Genomic DNA, 20181 nt, shown 5'->3' with positions numbered 1-20181 from the left:
TCACCACCACGAAGTAGAGTACGCACGCTTTACGATGTAGCCTACCATACACCAAGCTCTGATACCATGCGAAGCGCCTAACATGCAATCAAGTTTCCAACTAACTTGATACTTCAGACATTCATAAGCATATGCCAACACAAAATAGTCTTCAAGTATTCACACCACACACCACCACACACGTGAGCAAAGTGCTTCAAATGCACCCTTTTATTAATGAATATAACGGAGTAAAAGCCCTTTTCATAAGTGAAGTTTACAATGGGCTGAAGCCCTTATTTATAAAGGAAGCCAATAGAGAGGTAGTCGTTGAGCTGTACCCAACGACTGTAGTCCCAACGTCTCTAATTCTTTAGCCGATTGTGCAGCTGCACACTCTGTCTTTAGCAGACTGTGCAACTGCACAGCCTGTGATTAACTAACAGAAAATACAAAGTAAAAAGAAACAAAAAGATAAAGTAAGAAGTAAAAAATAAAGAAAAAGAAAAAAGATTACAAATATATATGTATGTACTTTAAATACGTATATATACATATACATATACATATACATACCCTTGTATTAAGAAGAGTATATATACATATACATGTGTATATATATATATATTCAAGTATATACATATATGTATTATTTTCTAACACATAATACATATGCATACATTGGTATGTATACATATAAATACACATATTATATATATCTACAATATATGTATGGACATATGAAATTTAACACTCCCCCTCAAACTTGCGGTTGGACGACCAAAAGTTTGTGCCTAAGAGAAAGTGAAATTTAGGTGCAATGAGAGGTTTGATGAAGAAATCTGCTAACTGGTATTCAGAGTTAACATAGGGCAGATCGATAGTGCCATGTAGATACTCCTTTCATATATAATGACAATCCATCTCAATATGTTGTGATAAAAAAGTCCGATTGCTGACAATGTAGATAGAACTTTTGTTTTCACAATATATTCGTAAGGCTCCATTTGTTTGAACTCCTATATCGGCTAAGAAATCTTCTGAGCAATACCAATTTCATAGTGGTTGTAGTCATGTCTCGGTATTCAACTTCAGTCCAAGAGAGCGACCTTTTGTTGCTTTTTACACCGCCATGAGATCAACGATTTACCTAAAAATGCACAAAAACTATAGTTGAATGTCTGTTATTGAGACCACCTCCCCAGTCAACATCAATATAAGAAATTAAATCTAATGTTGAATAGACAAATAAAAAAAGCCTCGATAAATATAAGTTTTAATATATCTAATAATGCACAAGACAACACCCATGTGAACAGAAGTGAGAGCATGCTGAAATTGACTAGTTGTGTGAACTGCATGCGGTATATCAAGTCTCGTAATTGAAAAATAAGAAAGTACTCCGATAAGCTGTTTGTATGACGTCAGATTTTCAAGCGGTTCTCAATCATCAATTCTCATAATGGCATTGACTACCTCATGAGTGTTAGCCTTGTTATGACCGGTGATTCCAGACCTAAAAACAATATTTAGAGCAAATTTAGACTGAGACGATAGATAACTTTTAGGAGAATGAACAACTTCAATTCCAAGAAAATATTTAAAAAACCCAAATCAGTCATTTCAAAATGTTTCTAAAGCTCATGACGTTTAGAATCACTATGCCTAGTGTATTGTATACAATTTTGCTCTCTACAGGATTACTCTTATCTAATCTCATCATCATGAGATTGTTCTTCACTCTCTGCATCATTTCTAAAGCTCATGACTTTCTTCAATATCAAAATCACTCTGTGGAGTGTTAGGACACTATTTTTGTTGTGTGATGCCATTTAGGTTAGGGGTTTTGGTAATCTTTAAATTCTTTTGATAAAAGTTCTCTGCCTGAGTGAGTGCGAAAGATAAAAATATCATTTTTAAATTTATTTGTAACCAAATTGTGAAATATTTGAAAAATATAAAAACTTCAAATTTATGTTTAAGAAAATAGATCCAAGTATGTCTAGAAAAATCATCAACAAAAATTACTTAATAAGAAAATCCACCTTTATATATCACAGGAGCTGGGCCCCAAACATCCGAATGTATTGACTCACGCGGTCTAGAAGAAACAAGTTTTTTCTTGAAATAGTAATCTCTTCATTTTGCCAAAGAATACCATCCTCACAAGTAAAATTTTCAGAATTACAAAATTTTCTCAAACTTGAAAATACTGAATTTTGGATACGTTCGGATAGCCAAGTCTTTTATGCTTTTGGTATGTCCCATCCTCCATTCCTTGATATCAACACTATTAATGAGCCAAGACATGATCTTGGTATGTCCCATCCTCCATTCCTTCCATTTTTTCTCATAATTATCTTGGGCTTTAGTTTTCTTACCCTTCGTAAGAGGAAGTTCCTTCTTGTTCTCTACCTTAGTGAGAAATAATTTAGGCTCCTGATCGGATCCATCCACTAGTTTCCACAACCCTTTCCCCCAAATATGGTTCTTCATAATTGAAGACCATGTTACATAGTTGGAATCATTAAGTTTCACCTCATAATGGCGACACTTTCTTTGTCATCCATTTTACAAGGGTGAGAGAGAGAGAGAGATAAAGAGATTTGACTGAGAAAAGATATGGAGAAGGACAAAAAGAAACAAACACGATCACTCCAAATTTTTTTGAAGTAGAGTCAACACCGATCTAGCACTACCAATAAATCACACAAACACTTGGATTTGAATCCAAGTGTGCAATCAATATCCAACGAACATCAACGAGGAGCTTCGCACCACCAAGCTCCGATACCTTGAAAGGAAACGAGAGCCTCAACAATGTCCTCCAATCACCAAAGTGGACACACAAAAGAGTCACAAAAGGGCACTCACAAAACCCACAAAAGGGCACATGAAAGAGGCTCACAAAATATAGAAATAATATTTTATTGATTTGAGAGAGGGCGTTCACCAGTATTTATATACAATATGGGAACTCAATAGAGACGCTGGAGCTAGTCCAATGGCTCTATTTAAAGCCGTTGGACTAGCTCCAACAACTCTATTGACTAGTCAACTTTATGTTGACTAGTTCAAAAAGAACTAAACAAACAAAAGAAAAAGAAAAAAGAGAAAGAAGATGGTTACAATAATATATATATGGTACACACACATATATACATATGTATATATGTACGTAATACATATCCATACATTGGTATGTGGACATATAAATACACACACATATTATATGTATCTGCAATATATGTACAGATATATACAATTTAACAACCGTTTCATAAGTTCAGCCTTGATTTTGATAAGTTATTTGTCATTTGATGGTTTGTGCAGGGGTATGTCTGTAAACAGGATGACATCCTAATTATAAACCTAACTTTTTGCAAGGAATGAGCAGCATATACCGTGATCATTCCCCCCCTCTCTGTATTCACCTCCACTTCTCTTAACTGCTCATTTCTTTGTAGTGTCTTCTTTTCCCATCACTCCTAATGTGCTGATGCTCTGCACCAAGCTAAACTGAAGGCTGAAGAGAGAGAGAGAGAGAGAGAGAGAGAGAGAGAGAGAGAGAGATACCTTAATTTTGATAAAGACTTGTCATGTTTATCCTCTTAACTCTACCTTATGCATTTGAATGGATTGTTTATGATAATCTCTTTCTTCCTAACTATAACCATTTACCATATTAAATTTATTTCCTCATAACTCCCTTAAACTAAAAAGGCGGGTCCCGAAACAGGACAACGAGTTTCTAAAATAGCAAAATCTTCTCATACATTCTTAAAACCCATGAAGCCCCAAACTGAACGACCTTTGTTGAGTGTCACAACATAGTGAAACTTGCTTGAAGCAACATATAAATGTTAAAATTTGTATCATACTGAGATCAATAATCAGAATAAGAGTGAAGATTCTCCAAAAAAAATTCCCTTTATTTTAATTGTTAAAACCCTATGGTGTCAACCCAGTACTGTAGGTGGAGAAGCTCTAGTAGGGGTGTACACTCTTTTGAGTTCAATGGTCCGGATCACATTGGATGCCAAATGAGCCGATAATACTTTCCCATACATGCACCCCTTGTGAAACTCTACATTACCATCAAAGCATGAAATGATGGTGCTTCTTCCACTACCTATTTCGATGACATTATGAAGGTTGGACTGCTTAGAGAGAGAGAGAGATTAACCTTTAAAAAAAAAGTTATAGTAACCAACTTGAGAGAGAAAGACAAACATGTAGAAGTGGGATAGAGATGGAGAGGGAGAGAGGGAGGGAGGGTTAAAGAAGTGGGGGTGAATGTTGGTTGAGAGGGGGAGGGAAGAGAGTCTTATTTTTTATGCATCTATGTTTTGAGTCTACTTAAGTTTGGAGTCAAGTTAGGGACAAATGAGAAACTGCCATGTTGTCTCTCTTAGGCTTGGATCCAAATTCCAAAGCAGATGGATGGGTTATTAAGTCTTTTTATATTATTTTATCATTTGCAAGCATCATCCCACCTGTACCTACCTCATTGGGCATCCAGGCTTCCAGAGTCCAAGTACCCCTCCAGGGTACTTAGCATGCCTGCTTCCATGGCAGGAGCAATGGACTACTCAAATACGGTAGTCAATTAATTTAATTTAATTCATTCATATAACCCATCCAGTGTGCTCCTGGTGCTTTTAAACCAGCTGAAAAGAAAACCCCAGCGCCTTTAAACCAGTCAGGCATTAGTTTAGGTTATGTGTGCATGCATATTCAATTTTATAAATTTGGGTGTACTTGTCGCAACCCCCATTGGTCTTTTTCAACCACATGCCTAGCCTTGGCAAAATACATGTGCACACATCACACCAAATGCGTCATAACACTTTCATAACATGTCACACAAATTATAACTCTCAAGTTCTTGTATGGCACCTAATCACAAGAACAATTTCGAGCTTTCACATAATCATGTTACTACAATATCCATTATCGTGCAAAATTCACAAGAACATGCACTTACTTTCATGACATCCGCATGCAGATTCAAGATATCAATTACAATATCATACTTAAAACAAATAGCATTATCGACCTCATCATTTTTTGTCAAAGATCAATGACAACATAATATCCTTTTTCATATGCATATAATAAATTCTGCATTTAGGAAGACATACTCATGTGTGCTCATTCCATTGACATGATGGGCAGAACATAAAACAAACCAAGCCTACATAATTTTACCGGTTTTCCAAATGGAACGACCATCCCAAATGAGTATACAACCATACCATTGAGGATGGGGCTTACCTGATATATATATATATATATATAGGTTGGCTGGGCTGCACCGGACCGCTACTAGTCATACCGTGATACCATATGATTTTGATCTTGCAAGGTTCTCACACAAGGTAGCACACACAAACTATATATATATATATATATATATATATATATATATATATATATATATATATATATATATATATAAAGGCAAGCTGCGCTGCGGCAGACCCCTATAAGTTATACAACATACCACTGATCAGGGCCTGCAACGTACCAGCAGGGTGGCACACCCTGCTGGTCACCCGAAAGGAAGGGAAAAGGGACAGGCTGGGGGTCGGGCTGACCCCAGCCTGCCGTGCCTTATAAGGTGGTGTGCTGATGTCATTACAAGAAACCAGCAGTAATGGTAATGCACGACACTTTGTGTGCATTTAGATTTATTCTATCACTCCTGTCATATATGAAAGACTTCTCCCTATTTTAGCAATGCAAACATTAAGTTTGACCAAAAATATGAGTTCTAGCCAATACAGTTTTCTTAAGAAGCCAACTAGGAAACACATCCTCCGAATATTTATGTGAATAGAAATACAATTAACACTTGCAGGGAGGGGAGAAAACTCATGGTTACTAAAATGACACAAGTAGAGAATGGTTTCACAATGTATTAAACAAATAGCAACAAATAAAAAATAAGAACCACAAGTAATTCCATACGCATGTATAGGTGTTGAACCCAGTCATGAATAAGCAAATCAGGCCGGGGCACTCTCAACCATAACCCCCATGCACATTCACATCCAGGGTCAGCTTGAGCAGATCAGGCCCGTGGCTCTTTATGGTGCATGGTCATTTTTTTTACTGCTGGGCTAATCCCCTTATATAGCCTTCTTAAAAGAAATAAACCTAGCAGAATCACCGTATTGCAGATCCTACTCGATTCATCATAGTATGCTACACAAACAAGAACTCAGTTTCAAAAAAAAAATAAAAGGTTCAGGACCAATAATATCCCATCCATTAATGGTCTGGCATGCCATGAAAAGGAAATGCAAATCTCAATACCCATACATCTTAACGTATTATACCTTAGGAAATATTATTTTTATTATTTTTTACATCGGCTTAGCTTCTCCAAAATGGATTTCTCGGAAATCGTTTTGGAGAAAACTAACATCGTAATCCTTGTAATATCAATCCCTTGCAATGCTTAGGGACCGATATGCATATAGGGACATGCATGTACTGATATGCATGTATGGATCTACCACAGCAGACACACATACCCCTAACACTAAGCATACACCAATGATCATGCGTACCTACCTTAATTCAAAAGCGGTTGGAATCAAGAAAACGTCCACTTTGAATTGATGGGATCGGTTGAATTGAATCGCCTCCCTCCACGCTTAGCTGCACTACCAATACCAAAAAGTTCTTATAATGGAGTCTCCTACCCCAAAACGTGTGGATGAAAGAAAAAGATAGAAGAGAGATCAAAGAAGAAAAGAAAAAGAACAAAACAAGAAAGTGAGGGGGGGATGGGTCGTGTGACGGGTCCCTCTTTTATAGAGGTAGTGAGTCTAGTGACCCAAATCTATTTGGAATAGGAATCCTCTTGGAGGTTCCTATTCACAATGGGGATTGATTTAGAGTCCACCTTAGTGGGGACTCTCAAAATCGTGTAAGGGGTGGAAGAGGTTACCCCCCCCCCTTTGAAATGAAATGGGGATCTTCGAAACACGAGCTTAGATTCACAAGGGCAAGTGTCAAGAATGACACTAAAGCATAGCCCTTAAAAAGGGTATAACTGGAAACAAAATAAAAATAAAAATGTATTTTTTATTGATATGAAAAACCAATTGCTTAAGAAGCATTGAAATAAAATACAAGAGGGGCTGCACCCCTTTATATACACAACTGAAAGAGGACTCAATAGAGCTGTTGGACACAGTCCAACATCTGTATTAAGCTCATTCTAGTTCAAACTGAACTAGATGACATAAAGAAAAAAAATAAAAATAAAGAAAAAAAATTACAGAAAAGAAAGAAATGAAATATATATATATATATATATATGTACAGTTTTACATTTTAACACCCCTTCAAACTTACGGTACAATGAGCGAAAGTTTGTCTAAGAGAAAGTGAAATCGGGGAGCAACGAGAAGCTTTGTAAAGAAGTCTGCTAACTGATATTCTGAAGTGACATATGGCAGATCAATTATCCCGTGTAGATATTCCTTTCTGACGTAGTGACAATCCATATCGATGTGTTTGGTGCGTTCGTGGAATGTTCTGTTACTGGCAATGTAGATCGCACTTTTGTTGTCACAACACATTTGTGAAGCCTTTGTTGCTTCAACTCCAATGTCAGCAAGCAGTCGTCGGAGCCAAACTACTTCCATGCTCGTGGTTGCCATGACTCTGTATTCAGCTTCAGTGGATGAGAGAGATACCTTCTGCTGCTTTTTACACCTCCACGAGATCAATGATTCCCTTAAAAAGACACAAAAGCCAGTGGTTGAGTGTCTGTTATTGGGATCACCTTCCCAATCAACATCAGTATATGCAATTAAATCAAGAGAAGTGGAGGAAGATAAGAAAAGTCCTCGTGAAAGAGAGGACTTGATGTATCTGATAATACGCATGACTGCTCCCATATGAACAGAAGTAGGAGCATGTTGAAATTGACTTGTTGTGTGAACAACATATGCTATATCTGGTCTGGTAATGGATAGATAGGAAAGTGCCCCAACAAGCTGTCTGTAGGGAGTAGGGTGTGCAAGAAGTTCTCCATCATCAATCTTCATTTTAACATTAACGACTTATAGAGTGTCAACTTTCTTATCATCAGTAATACCAGACCTGAAAACAATATCAAAAGCAAATTTAGTCTGAAATAATAAATATCCTCTAGGAGAATAAGCAACTTCAATGCCTAAAAAATATCTTAACAAGCTCAAATCAATCATTTCAAAATGAGATTTAAGAAGTGTTTTGATTGTTTCAACTCCCTGTTTATCGCTTCCGGTGATGATCATATCATCCACATAGAGAAGAAGCACAATGATCCCTCCATCAAAATTCTTAATAAACAAAGCAATGTCAGTTAAACATAATTGAAAACCAATATCAATCATAACACGATTAAACCTATCATACCAAGCTTTGGGTGCTTGTTTAAGTCCATAAAGAGTTTTTCTAAGCGAAGGACTTTACCTTTAGGAATACTTAGACCAGAAGGGGGTTCCATGTATACTTCTTCAACTAGCTTTCCATTTAAAAAAACATTTTTGACATTCATTTGAAAAATACACCATTTTTTGATAGAAGCTAAGGCAATTAAGGTTCAGACAATTGTCATACGAGTCACCAGAGCAAAGGTTTCTTCATAATCAATCCCATCTTCTTGGGCATAACCTTTGGCTACTAAACGAGCTTTATATCTTTCAAGAGTACCATCACTCTTGGTTTTAATTTTATAAACCCATCGACATCCTATAGTTTTCTTCCCTGGAGGAAGATCTTGAATATTCCATGTGGAAGCCTTTTCAAGTGCATCTAATTCAACTTTCATGGCTTCTATCCATTTGATATCATTTTTTGCTTGAAAATATGTGGATGGTTCTTCATATGAGTGAATTAATGCAATAACTGCCCTATATGTGGGTGAGAAAGACTCGTATGATACAAACTTTCCTGGAGGCCTCGAGACTCGAGATGATTGTCTAGTTGGAATGTTAGAATATTTTTCAAGTGCACATGGAGGATTAGACTCTTGTCGCCTGGAATATTGAATACTAGTATCTCTATGAACTTCTTCATTTTCAACATTAAGATCAATAATTCTTTGATCATCATCAAAGTTACAGTCAAGGTCATATTCATCAGATGTTGATGTTAGATCTAGCAAAAAGGAGTACTCAGTGACGTCTTTTAATTTTTTAAATTCAAAGAAGCTCTCATTTTCAAGAAAGGAAACATTTCTAGACCCATATAGTCTATTATTTTTGAAGTCAAAACATCTATAACCTTTCTGTTTTTCAGCATATCCTAAAAAGGCACAGAGAATCACACGAGGGGAAAGTTTATCATTTTTGTCAGTAAATATGAAACATTTGCACCCAAATATTCTTAGTCTAGAGTAGTCTGGAGAAATGTTCATAAGTTTTTCAATGAGAGTGATATTTTGTAACGAAGAAGATGACATCCTATTAATGAGATAGGTGGCAGTTAAGGCAGCTTCTGCCCAAAAGTCTTTCGGGACTTGATTTGCTATTAATAAAGTCCTAGTGGTTTCTATAATATGGCAATGTTTTCGTTCTGCCAGTCCATTTTGTTAAGGTGTATAAGGACACGATCTTTGATGTGTGATGCCTTGCAATTTAAGATAATTTTGAAAATCTGTGGATAAAAACTCTCCCTCTGAATCTGTGCAAAAAATAGTAATATCATTTTGAAACTTGTTTTTAACCATATTATGAAAAGTTTGAAAGTATGAAAATACTTCAGACTTATGTTTGAGAAAGTATATCCACGTATGTCGGGAGAAATCATCGACAAAAATAACATAGTAAACAAATCCTCCTTTAGAAATTACTTGTGCAGGACCCCAAACATCCGAGTGTATTAATTCAAGTGGTCTTGAAGAGAAAAAGGTTTTGTTCTGAAATGGTAATCTTTTCATTTTACTGAGAATACAATCTTTACAATCAAATGATTCAGAGTTACAAAATTTTCCTAGATTTGGAAAATGTTGGATTTTGGCTATATGTGGGTGACCAAGTCTCTTATGCCACAATTCCAACTCTATTTTTTGAATATTATAACAAAAAGCTTTCTTCTGCATTTCCAAAAAATCCATGTAATAGAGTCCTCCTTCTCTATGGCCTTCCCCAATCAGCTTGCCTAACTGGCGATCCTGTACCCAACAACCATGAGAAGAAAATGAAATATTACGCTCATAATCAGAAATTTGAGATACAGATAAAAGATTTAAATTTAATTTGGGAACATGTCTAATGTCTGGAATAAAAAATTTCTTTGTTTTATAAGTTTTTTCAAAATTTTCTATTCCTTCTCTTTCAAGAGAAGTCCCATCTACAGTAAAGACCTTTGACACACTTGTTATTTTTTTAACATATTTGGATAGACTTTGATTATTTGGGGTCATATGAAAAGTTGCACCAGAGTCAAGGAGCAAAGAAATTTTACCTGGATCAGAAAAAGATGAGGCTGCTGCGCCGGTTGAAGTTCAGATGAGGAAAATACACCTTTGATGAGAGGCTGGAGAATCTCCATTAGTTGGGTCAGGGAAACTGGTGCATCTTGATCTTTAGGCTTCGATCCAGCAATTGCAGCTCTTTTTTCTCTCGACTCCTTAAGTTTGGGACATTCTGGCCTGTAGTGTCCCGATTCATGACAGTGATGGCAAATAACTTTCTTCTTATCATAATCACCATTTTGTCTGGTAAAGTGAGAAGGCCTATATGATCGAATATGATTCCCTGGTCTAGACACAACTAAAACGGAATCATCTTCAGTTTTTAAAGAACCTTTCCAGAGACAATTTTCTTCCATTGTTTCAACCAATAGAAGAAATTTTTCCCCTGTGAAGTAGGGCCAATTTAGTGGTTTCAAATTCCGGCCTTAATCAGTGATAAACTGGTAAAAATGTTCAACATTGAGTTGTTTCTGATGAAGCTCGATGTCTTCGGCACAATGCCACTTTGGTTCTAAAATGGGTTCTTCCAAAAGTTCGGACAACCCATTGTAATATTCACAAATAGTTTTGTCTCCTTGTCTCATCATTCGAACTTTTTCTTGGAGGTTGCACACGTGTGCAATATCTTTAAGGGAATACATATTCTTAAGGTATTCCCATGCCTTGTCGGCACAATCAAATTTGGCAAGACTTGAGCATTTTTTAATGTCAACGCTATTGATAAGCCATGACATTATCTTCGCATGATATATTCTCCATTTTTTCCATTTCTTCTCGTATGAGGCAATAACCTTGATTTTCTCTTCTTCCGATAGAGAGACCTCTTAGTAAGAGATAGCTTAGGTTCCGAATCGGAACCATCCAGAATCCCCCATAGGCCTTTTCCCCATATATGGTGCTTCATGATTGAAGCCCATGTTACATAGTTCGTATCACTTAGTTTCATAGGCATGATGGTGACTTTATCATTGTCATCTATCGATTACAAGGAGAGGAAGAATAGGGATAAAAGAGAAACAAGAAGGAAAATGAAAAAGAAAGAAGAAAAAACAATACAACAAGATGTGAAATCTTCCCCACTGAAGTGATAAAACACTTCTCTTCAAGTGGCAAACACTTTTGCAAACAGACACGAAAATCGAGACAGATTTTCCTCAAGATTTAGTACTTCCGCGGTTCTGATACCATGAAATGAAATGGGGGTCTTCGAAACACGAGCTTAGATTCACAAGGGCAAGTGTCAAGAATGACACTAAAGCATAACCCTTAAAACGGGTATAACTGGAAACAAAATAAAAATAAAAATGTATTCTTTATTGATATGAAAAACCAATTGCTTAAGAAGCATTGGAATAAAATACAAGAGGGGCTGCACCCCTTTATATACACAGCTGAAAGAGGACTCAATAGAGCTGTTGGACACAGTCCAACAACTCTATTGCTAGTCAAGTCTGGACAGGACTTGACTAGCAACAGTCATTTTAGTTCAAACTGAACTAGATGACATAAAGACAAAAAATAAAAATAAAGGGAAAAAAATACAGAAAAGAAAGAAATGAAAAATGTATTTATATATATAATAATATAATATTATTATATTTATATGTACAATTTTTCATTTTAACACCTTTCTCTATCTTCCTTAATAAAAGTCCATGCCAAAAATGGACTCCAAAATCGTATTTTGTGAGGGGAGGGTGATTTCTACTTACCTTACTCAATTTAAGAGTAAACCTATAACAAGTTAGGGAGGGGTGCCACTTGGCTCCTCCACACAACATTCCCTTTTTAAATGATTCATTCCCAAAATCGTATGGGAGGGGTTTTGGGAAAGTCAAGACTTTCCTACTTGTTTCCCTATTCAAGGTGGTCTCTGGTACATATACCACCTTAGATTATACCATGGGTTTTTAACTCAATTTAAATAAATAAATTAATATTTCTCAAATATGGCAAGTAGGTGGGGCGTCCCACGCCAATGTCGACTATTTGATTTTAAATTGGACCCATCCCATAGCGGATCCAATTGTCTAAGTGGGGCCCACCTAGTGGCGTCCCACCCTGTGTGTTTGTTTAGTAAATTAACCCAAATAAAAATCCAATTGCACATTTATTTAAATTCAAATGCACATTAAATTTTAACTTCCTAATTCAATTTAAATTCAAATGTAATTGGAACCTCATTCTAAATTAAATTAGATTTCATGGTCCATTTAAAATATCTGAAATCCATTCTTAGAATATCTAAGATCCATTATCAGACTGTATATGTATTTAGAGATGTCAATTGGATCATATATTATCCGACATACTACTTGGATCCAAATTAAATTCTAATTTTACGTGGAATCTAATTTCAAATTAAATTCATTATAGAGATGCAAGCTCATTTGAAATTCAATTTTGAATTATCATACCCATTTAATCTTGTTTAATAAAAATTAAATCCGAAATTGAAACAAAAATTCACCTTTATTGATTTAAATAAGCTCTGAAAAATTCATAGTTATTACAACAAATGTGTTTGTTAAAAGCATACATACAATACAGATAGAAACTCTATTTATAGAGCCTTACATAGAGGAAAGAAAGGCGGAAAAGGGCGGCAGTCCAATAGTTGTTGGACTGCTTCCCAACAGTCATATCCAGAATTACAATAAAAATGAAAAAAAGACTACAGTCCCTGTTGGACTGTATTTATTACATGACATAAAATGACCAAAAATACCCCTGATATATTTTAACAGTATAAAGATGCTGTATAGTTGAATTATTTGACTGATGTGATATGTGCATCTCTTTCATAATGGCTATTTGCATAATAATTGATCCTGTGTTGGTAAAATTAATTTTTGATTGGAAAGCTTTTTGTGTATACATTTCATTTGTAACTGTTATCTACATGTAAATGTCTTGATATTGGCAACAGGAGATATTTGGGTTTGAATTTGAAAACAAAATTTCTTATATATTGTATAGTCTATTCATTGAGCATAGATTCATTTCTATTATGGTGGCTGGTTTGGTGCTATCAATCTTGTCCTGAAATTCTTGAAATTTTTATCCGATCATTAATTTCTATACGTTGCCGTGGTTTAGTCAGTACAACTTCAGAGATTGGCAGTGTATCATGATCCCGACAGCGCCCCTTGGAAGGCGAACAAGAACTGGGCAGATCTGAGTCCCAAAGAGTGGATTCAGGTCAGCATTGTAGGCCTGTTTGATGATCAAAGACATCTTACATGGTGAATCATTTCATTTCTTGATTCACTATTATTTGCTAGCATACATAAGTTTGAGATAAATGTGTATTATGCAGATTTTTGAGGATGGAATCAACGATCCTGATCCTGATAATTCGTCAGTCTCCAGATGGGCTCTGAACCGTAAGTTTTTGGTGTCCCCAATCAATGGGGTTCTCAAATATCATCGCCTTGGGAAGCAAGAAAGGAAGGACCCTGATATCCCTTTTGAGAAAGCATCGCTTGTCCTGAGTGATGTGTCCCTCATAATTTCAGAGGTGGGGTTTTTGATTCTTATAACAGTGGTTTTGCATATCCTATTATCTGCTACAAAGATTGATTGATATTGCTGGTTGCATCTGTTTGACCTAGCTGTTCATGGTAAAATGCAGGCTCAGTATTATGATGGTATAAAACTTTTAGAAGTTATTTCTAGGTACAGGACACATGTGGATGTTTCTCATTTACGACCGAAAGTATCTGCTTTAGAGGATGCTCGTGCATGGTGGCAATATGCTGTTCAGGCAGGATTGCAGCAGAAAAAAATGTGGTAAATTTTCATACTTAGTTCACTGAAGCAAAAGTAGATAAACTTCTAAAAATGAATATAAACACATTTGAGAGTCTTTTTTTTGTCAGTAACTAGCTTGCTTGGTTAGATGTTGAATGATTCAATGTTTTGGAACTGTCCAATATCATTAGCAAACAAAAGTTTTCAGGACCTCTATCATTCTTTTATTTTCCATTTATTAGGCTCATTTCCTTTGTGTTTTTAAAGAATTGAAGAAAACAGTAAGTATCAGGATGCTGAAAAAATACTTGTTTTTCGGAAATTCATGGATTCCGTTCTGTTACCACACGTAGTTTAAATCAATAGTTAATAAGTTTCCTTTAAATTTTCATTAAAAAGTGACTATGTTTGTTATATAGGCTAACTATATGCTTTCATGTTGTTACGGGCCTACTTCTTCAATAGGCCAGCGCGGCGTGACAGTCCTTCCATACCGTCGCAAGCATTCCGGTCGCTCGCTTGCAGCAGTGGAAACTTTGATAACTGAAAGTGCAAGAAAGTGAGTGAATAGAGAGGGAGAGAAATCACAATCACTCGGAAGCAATCACAACGAGGGTGAACAAAAGAAAGCTCTTCGCATTTACATTCATTCACATTTTTGCCCGGAGGCTCGTTACAGTTCAGATCTACGGGTTGACCCTTCAGGGTATTTTTGCATGGGTGACTCGGAGAAAGTTACAAATGACTCGACACTTTACATCAAGACTTATCCAGGACAAGCCATCTGCTTCGTGGTAGGCCCTGACTTCGGTTGAATAGCGAGTCTTCATCCAGAATGCTAACTTCCACGTCAGCTTCATTGTCTCCTTCCACTTCACCAGGTAGTTCTTCGCTTCGTCCAATGAATTGACCTTGTGGCAAAGGATCTTGCTGAGATGCTTCTCGGCTCGTTGTACTGCCGGGGCCTTCTGCAGGATAGGAGCACGTTGTGGCACGCTACGTTCCAGATCTCCCTTGTCCGCATAGAACGGTTTCAGGTTGCACACGTGGAACATCGGGTGCACCTTGAAGTTTGGGGGCTGATCCAACTTGTATGCTAGGTTGCCCACTTTCTTGGTGATGGTGAATGGTCCCTCGTACTTCCTGATAAGTCTGCGGTGCCGTCCACGAAAGATGCTGTGTGATCAGGTTAGAGTTTCACCAACACCTGGTCTCCAATACGGAACCTAGCAGGACGACTGTGCTTGTTCGCCCACCTCTTCATCCTCTTGGCCGTTTTGTGCAGAAACGCCTTTGCCAGCTAGGTCTGCTCGTGCCAATCTCGAACAAACTGACAGGCAAATGATTGTTAAAATATGATGTATATATATATATATATAGATTACGATACATACACATATATATTATCATATATATGTTTATGTGTCTATCTACATATATAAATATATATATTTATTTTGTAATACCCGATAGGGGTAATTCTGTCATTTCACTTATACACGCATATCCTAGATATGCTTTCTTTTACTTTTTTTCCTTTTATTCTTTTTCCTTTTTACCTTTTTTATTTTTCTGTTTTTATTGTTTGAGAGGGGTCCACATAGAGTCGTTGGACCCCTCCAACGGTCATAAATATGACCGTTGGAGGGGCTCCAACGACTCTATGGGAGCCCCTCCTTGGGTCCCTTGCTGTGTATAAATAAGGGGCATGGCCCCATGTATTCCTTAAGCTTCTTATGAAGCATTTTATGAGTGAAATATATTTTTTTCCTCTTTGTGTGTTTTGACCATTTTTTGTGGTTTATTTTGCCCATTTGTGGCCTCTTGTGGATGTGCGTGCTTCCGTGCTTTCTCTTGGAGATTTCACCTCTCTCATTTGGCACTTCATTACATGGTATCAAAGCCTTGGTTGAGAAGGCTTCATCGGATTCTCTCTTGACAAGTAATATCTCTCCTCTCTCTTATCTCAAAATTCTTTTTTTATAAATGGCCAACAAAGATGCAAGAATCGATCTCTCATTCAAATTGGATGGGACCAATTACCGCATGTGGACGACCGCTATGAAAAATAATCTCAAAGGTAAAAAACTTTGGGGTTACGTATGTGGAACCATTCTAGAACCACAATTGAAGTTAACCAAGTTTGAAGAAGATGAAGAAAAAATATTGAACGAAGAAGAAAAAGAAAAGACTATTCTTGATTACTCTTCTAAAATGGAAGATTGGGAAAGTGAGCATGCTAAAATCTTAGCATGGTTCATGAATAATGTTGAATTGAAGATTTGTGCAAATCTTGCAAAATTCAAAAAGGCTAATGAAGCTTGGTTTTTTGTGAAAGGAATGTACACCCAAAGAGACCTTGCTAGGCACTTTTTTCTACAAGAAAAGGTAAAAGCTACCAAGGAAGGTGATATGAGTATTAGGGACTACTATAGTGCTCTATCCTCTTTATTGGATGAGCTTGTTCTTCTCGAGCCGCAATGGGAAGGAAGTGCTATTGCCATGAGACAAGAGCAAATGAAAAAAGAGGTTCTTTCAATTTATTCATGGGCTTCGTCCCAAATTTGAGCAACTTAGAGGATCTCTTCTTCATAGGGCCTCTACTCCTCTAAGTGATATTTTGGCCGACTTATGTCAAGAAGAAACCCGTTTGGCCTTAAAAAGAGATGTTGATGAAGTACATGCCGTGTCTAGACTCGGCAACAATGTAAGATCATATAAACAACCACATTTTTGCAAGAATAATGGTGGTGGAGGAAGAAAAATCATTTGTCATAATTGTAATGAACCGGGCCATATTCGTCCGGATTGCCCTAAATTCAAAAAGAAGGTGGCTTCCGTGGGTGAAACTCCTCCAATCATCAATGAAGATTCAAAGAAGGATGGTGACATAAAGGAGTCCATCGCTCATCTAACCGAAACTCTTCAACAATTTATAAAGATGAACTCCTCTACATCATCCTCTTCACCTTCCACTTCCGGTGCCGCCATCTCCTCCTTTCCAGGTATGACTTCTTGGATTCTTGACTCGAGTGCCTCTTTCGATATGACTCCAAATGCATCACTTTGTCAAAACCAAGTCTCAATAAATTCAAATCATATGTATCCACCGCCGATGGAACATCCTTGAATGTTGAAGGCATTGGAAATCTTGAGAAAACTTATGACCAAAACAAAGAATTTTTTGTTCCCAAAATCCGAATTATTCCAAAACTTAATCTAAAGCTTTTTTTCGTTTCTCAAATTACCGATTTTGAGTGTAATGTTTCTTTTTCACCAACCCATTGCTATGTACAGGATCTCCGGTCCGGGAATCGGATTGGGCAAGGCTATAGAAGAGGGGACCTTTATTATATGGATTTTTTGTCTTTGCCATCCAAATCATTTTGTAATCATGTTCAATCTAAAGATATTGAGACTTGGCATAAGAGACTTGGACACCCTAGTATTTCCAAGTTGTACCTTTTTCCGTTTTTGGAAAAATTTTGTAATACAAATACATTTACATGCAATGATTGTATTCTTGGGAAAATTCACTCTCTTCCATATTCACATAGTAATTTCGTGTCAAAAAGACGTTTTGAACTTGTGCATTCCGATGTATGGAGACCGACACCCGTTATGTCCAAAGGGGGCTATTCTTACTATGTTTCTTTTATTGATGACTTTACTAGATACACATGAGTTTACATTATTAAGAATAAATCCGATGTCTTCACTAATTTTAAAGAATTTCACGTTCTTGTTCAAAATCAATTTTAGCACAATATAGCCTTATTTAGATCTGACTCGGGAGGTGAGTACATGTCTAAAGATTTTCAAAATTATTTTAAAACAAATGGAATTTTGCACCAACGATCTTGTCCTAAAACTCTGCAACAAAATGGTCTTGCGGAAAGAAAACATAGACATTTAATCGAAACCACAAGAACTCTTCTTGTGTCTAAAAATGTTCCTAAAAACTTTTGGGCCGAAGTTCTTCTTATCGCAACATATCTTAAAAATCGTATGCCCTCTTATTTAAAAAATGTTTCACCTTTTGAAAAATTATTTAAAATTACTCCAGATTTTAATAGACTAAGAATCTTTGGATGCAAATGTTTTGTACTTAGTCAAGGACAAGATAAATTGTCACCTAAAGCTCTTGAATGTGTGTTCATTGGCTATGGTGAGAATAAAAAAAGCTATAGATGCTATGATATTTGAAACAACAAACTGTATGTGTCAAGAAATGTAAACTTTATTGAAGAACAAAATGGTTTCGATATCCACACATCTAGGTAAGACATCAATTATTTTTTTCTATTTGACTTAGCTCCTAGAATTGAGTCCCCTGAGGCAATTATTTGTGATACTACTTGTGATGGCATCTTACATTATAATGATATACCACAACATGATAATGTTTCCCAAACTGAAAACCTTAATGATATAAATGTCTAGTTTTGTATCTCTCAAGGGTCCCATCACTATGGGTTTCTTTCCCTGTGGAAGTTCTTGGATAGACCAAGTATGATCCTTTTCTAATGCATCTAGTTCTACTCTCATAGATTTAACTCATTCAGAGTGATTAGGGTTCTATATATGAATGTATTAGAGCTATGCATGTTTGATATTTGGATGAAAAAGAGTTATAAGATACAAATTTGGATGGAGGTTGTGAAACTTTAGATGATTTCTTAGTTTGCAGTTCTTCACTCAAGTTGATTTTTTTTAATGTGCACGTGGTCGTTTTTGATTCACCTGTCTAGACTATTATAAATAAGATTGATCATCATGAGATTCTTCATTAAGAGGCTCACTATGTCTTGATTCAATAATATTTTCAAAAATCATATTTACAATCACAATCATCAACGTCTTGGTTGAAACCAAGGTCAAATAAGAATGTGTACTCAGTTACTTAGCTTGCTCTTTACCAAAGAAATTTTCTGTCAAAAAAGGTTATATTTCTAGAAATATACAAATTTTCATTTTTAAGATCATAACATCGATATCCCTTTTGGTTATCAACATAACCAAAGAAGGCACACGTAATAGCTCTTGGTGAAAATTTGTCATTTTTGTTGGTCAATACAAAACATTTGCAAACAAAGACTCATAATCTGACATAGTTAGGAGAGAGTTTAACAAGTTTTTCAATAAGAGAAATATTTTGTAAAGAAGAAGATGTCATTCTGTTTATAAGATAAATAGAGGTTAAGACAACTTCGGCCCAAAAGATCTTTGGCACATGATTAGCAATAAGGTCCTTAAAGTTTCAATGATGTGCTTATGTTTTCTTTCACCTAAGCCATTTTGTTGTAGTGTGTGAGGATAAGATCTTTGATGTGTGATGCCATGCAGATTAATCTAATTTTTAAATTTATTTGAAACAAATTCTTCTCATGAATTAATACGAAATATAAAGATTTTATTGTCAAACCTATTTTTAACCAATTTATGAAAGTTTTGATAATAGAAAAAGATTTCTGATTTGTGATTAAGGAAGTATATTCAAGTATGGCTAGTAAAATTATCCACAAATATGACATAATATGCATATCAACATTTAAATAAAACATGTGTTGGACCCCAAACATCCGAATGTACAAGCTCAAGTGGTTTAGATGAAACAAAGGTTCTATCATAAACACAATCTTCACAAGAGAAATCATTAAGATTACAATTTTTTTTTCAAATTTGAAAAATATTGGATTTTGCATACATTTAGATGTCCTAATCTTCTATGCCATACATTCAAATCTATTTTTTGGACATTACAACAAAGAACCATCTTTGGGTATCTCCAAAAAATTCATATAGTAGAGATCTCCTCTATGGCCTTGCCCAATCAGCTTTCCTGACTGGCGATTCTGTCCCAAACATTCATTTCAAGCTAAGAAAATATTAGAACCATAAACCATAATCAGATATTTGAGAAACGGATAAAATATTTAAGTTTATTTTATGAATGTGACGAACCT

The 20181-nt window shown here is 35.9% G+C and overlaps 1 protein-coding gene across 2 annotated transcripts in view; it reads left to right on the top strand.

The window, feature by feature from the left end:
• Positions 1-20181, top strand: part of LOC149833224 (calcium-dependent lipid-binding family protein) — a 226229-nt gene that overhangs the window by 24740 nt on the left and 181308 nt on the right. The window contains exons 9-11 of one of the 2 annotated variants that reach the window (XM_090015000.1): positions 13562-13663; positions 13782-13982; positions 14097-14254. In XM_090015000.1, coding sequence (XP_089871126.1) covers positions 13562-13663; positions 13782-13982; positions 14097-14254 — 461 coding nt within the window. Of the gene's footprint in view, positions 1-13561; positions 13708-13781; positions 13983-14096; positions 14255-20181 lie in introns of those variants that run through there. The other variant, XM_090015001.1, reaches the window with a different exon arrangement.

Source organism: Nuphar pumila, chromosome 7 (assembly GCF_984573655.1).
Source record: "Nuphar pumila chromosome 7, dmNupPumi1.hap1.1, whole genome shotgun sequence".
NCBI classification, from domain to species: Eukaryota; Viridiplantae; Streptophyta; class Magnoliopsida; order Nymphaeales; family Nymphaeaceae; genus Nuphar; species Nuphar pumila.
The sequence above is the reverse complement of the archived record's forward strand: the minus strand, read 5'-3'. Positions and strand labels throughout refer to the sequence as shown.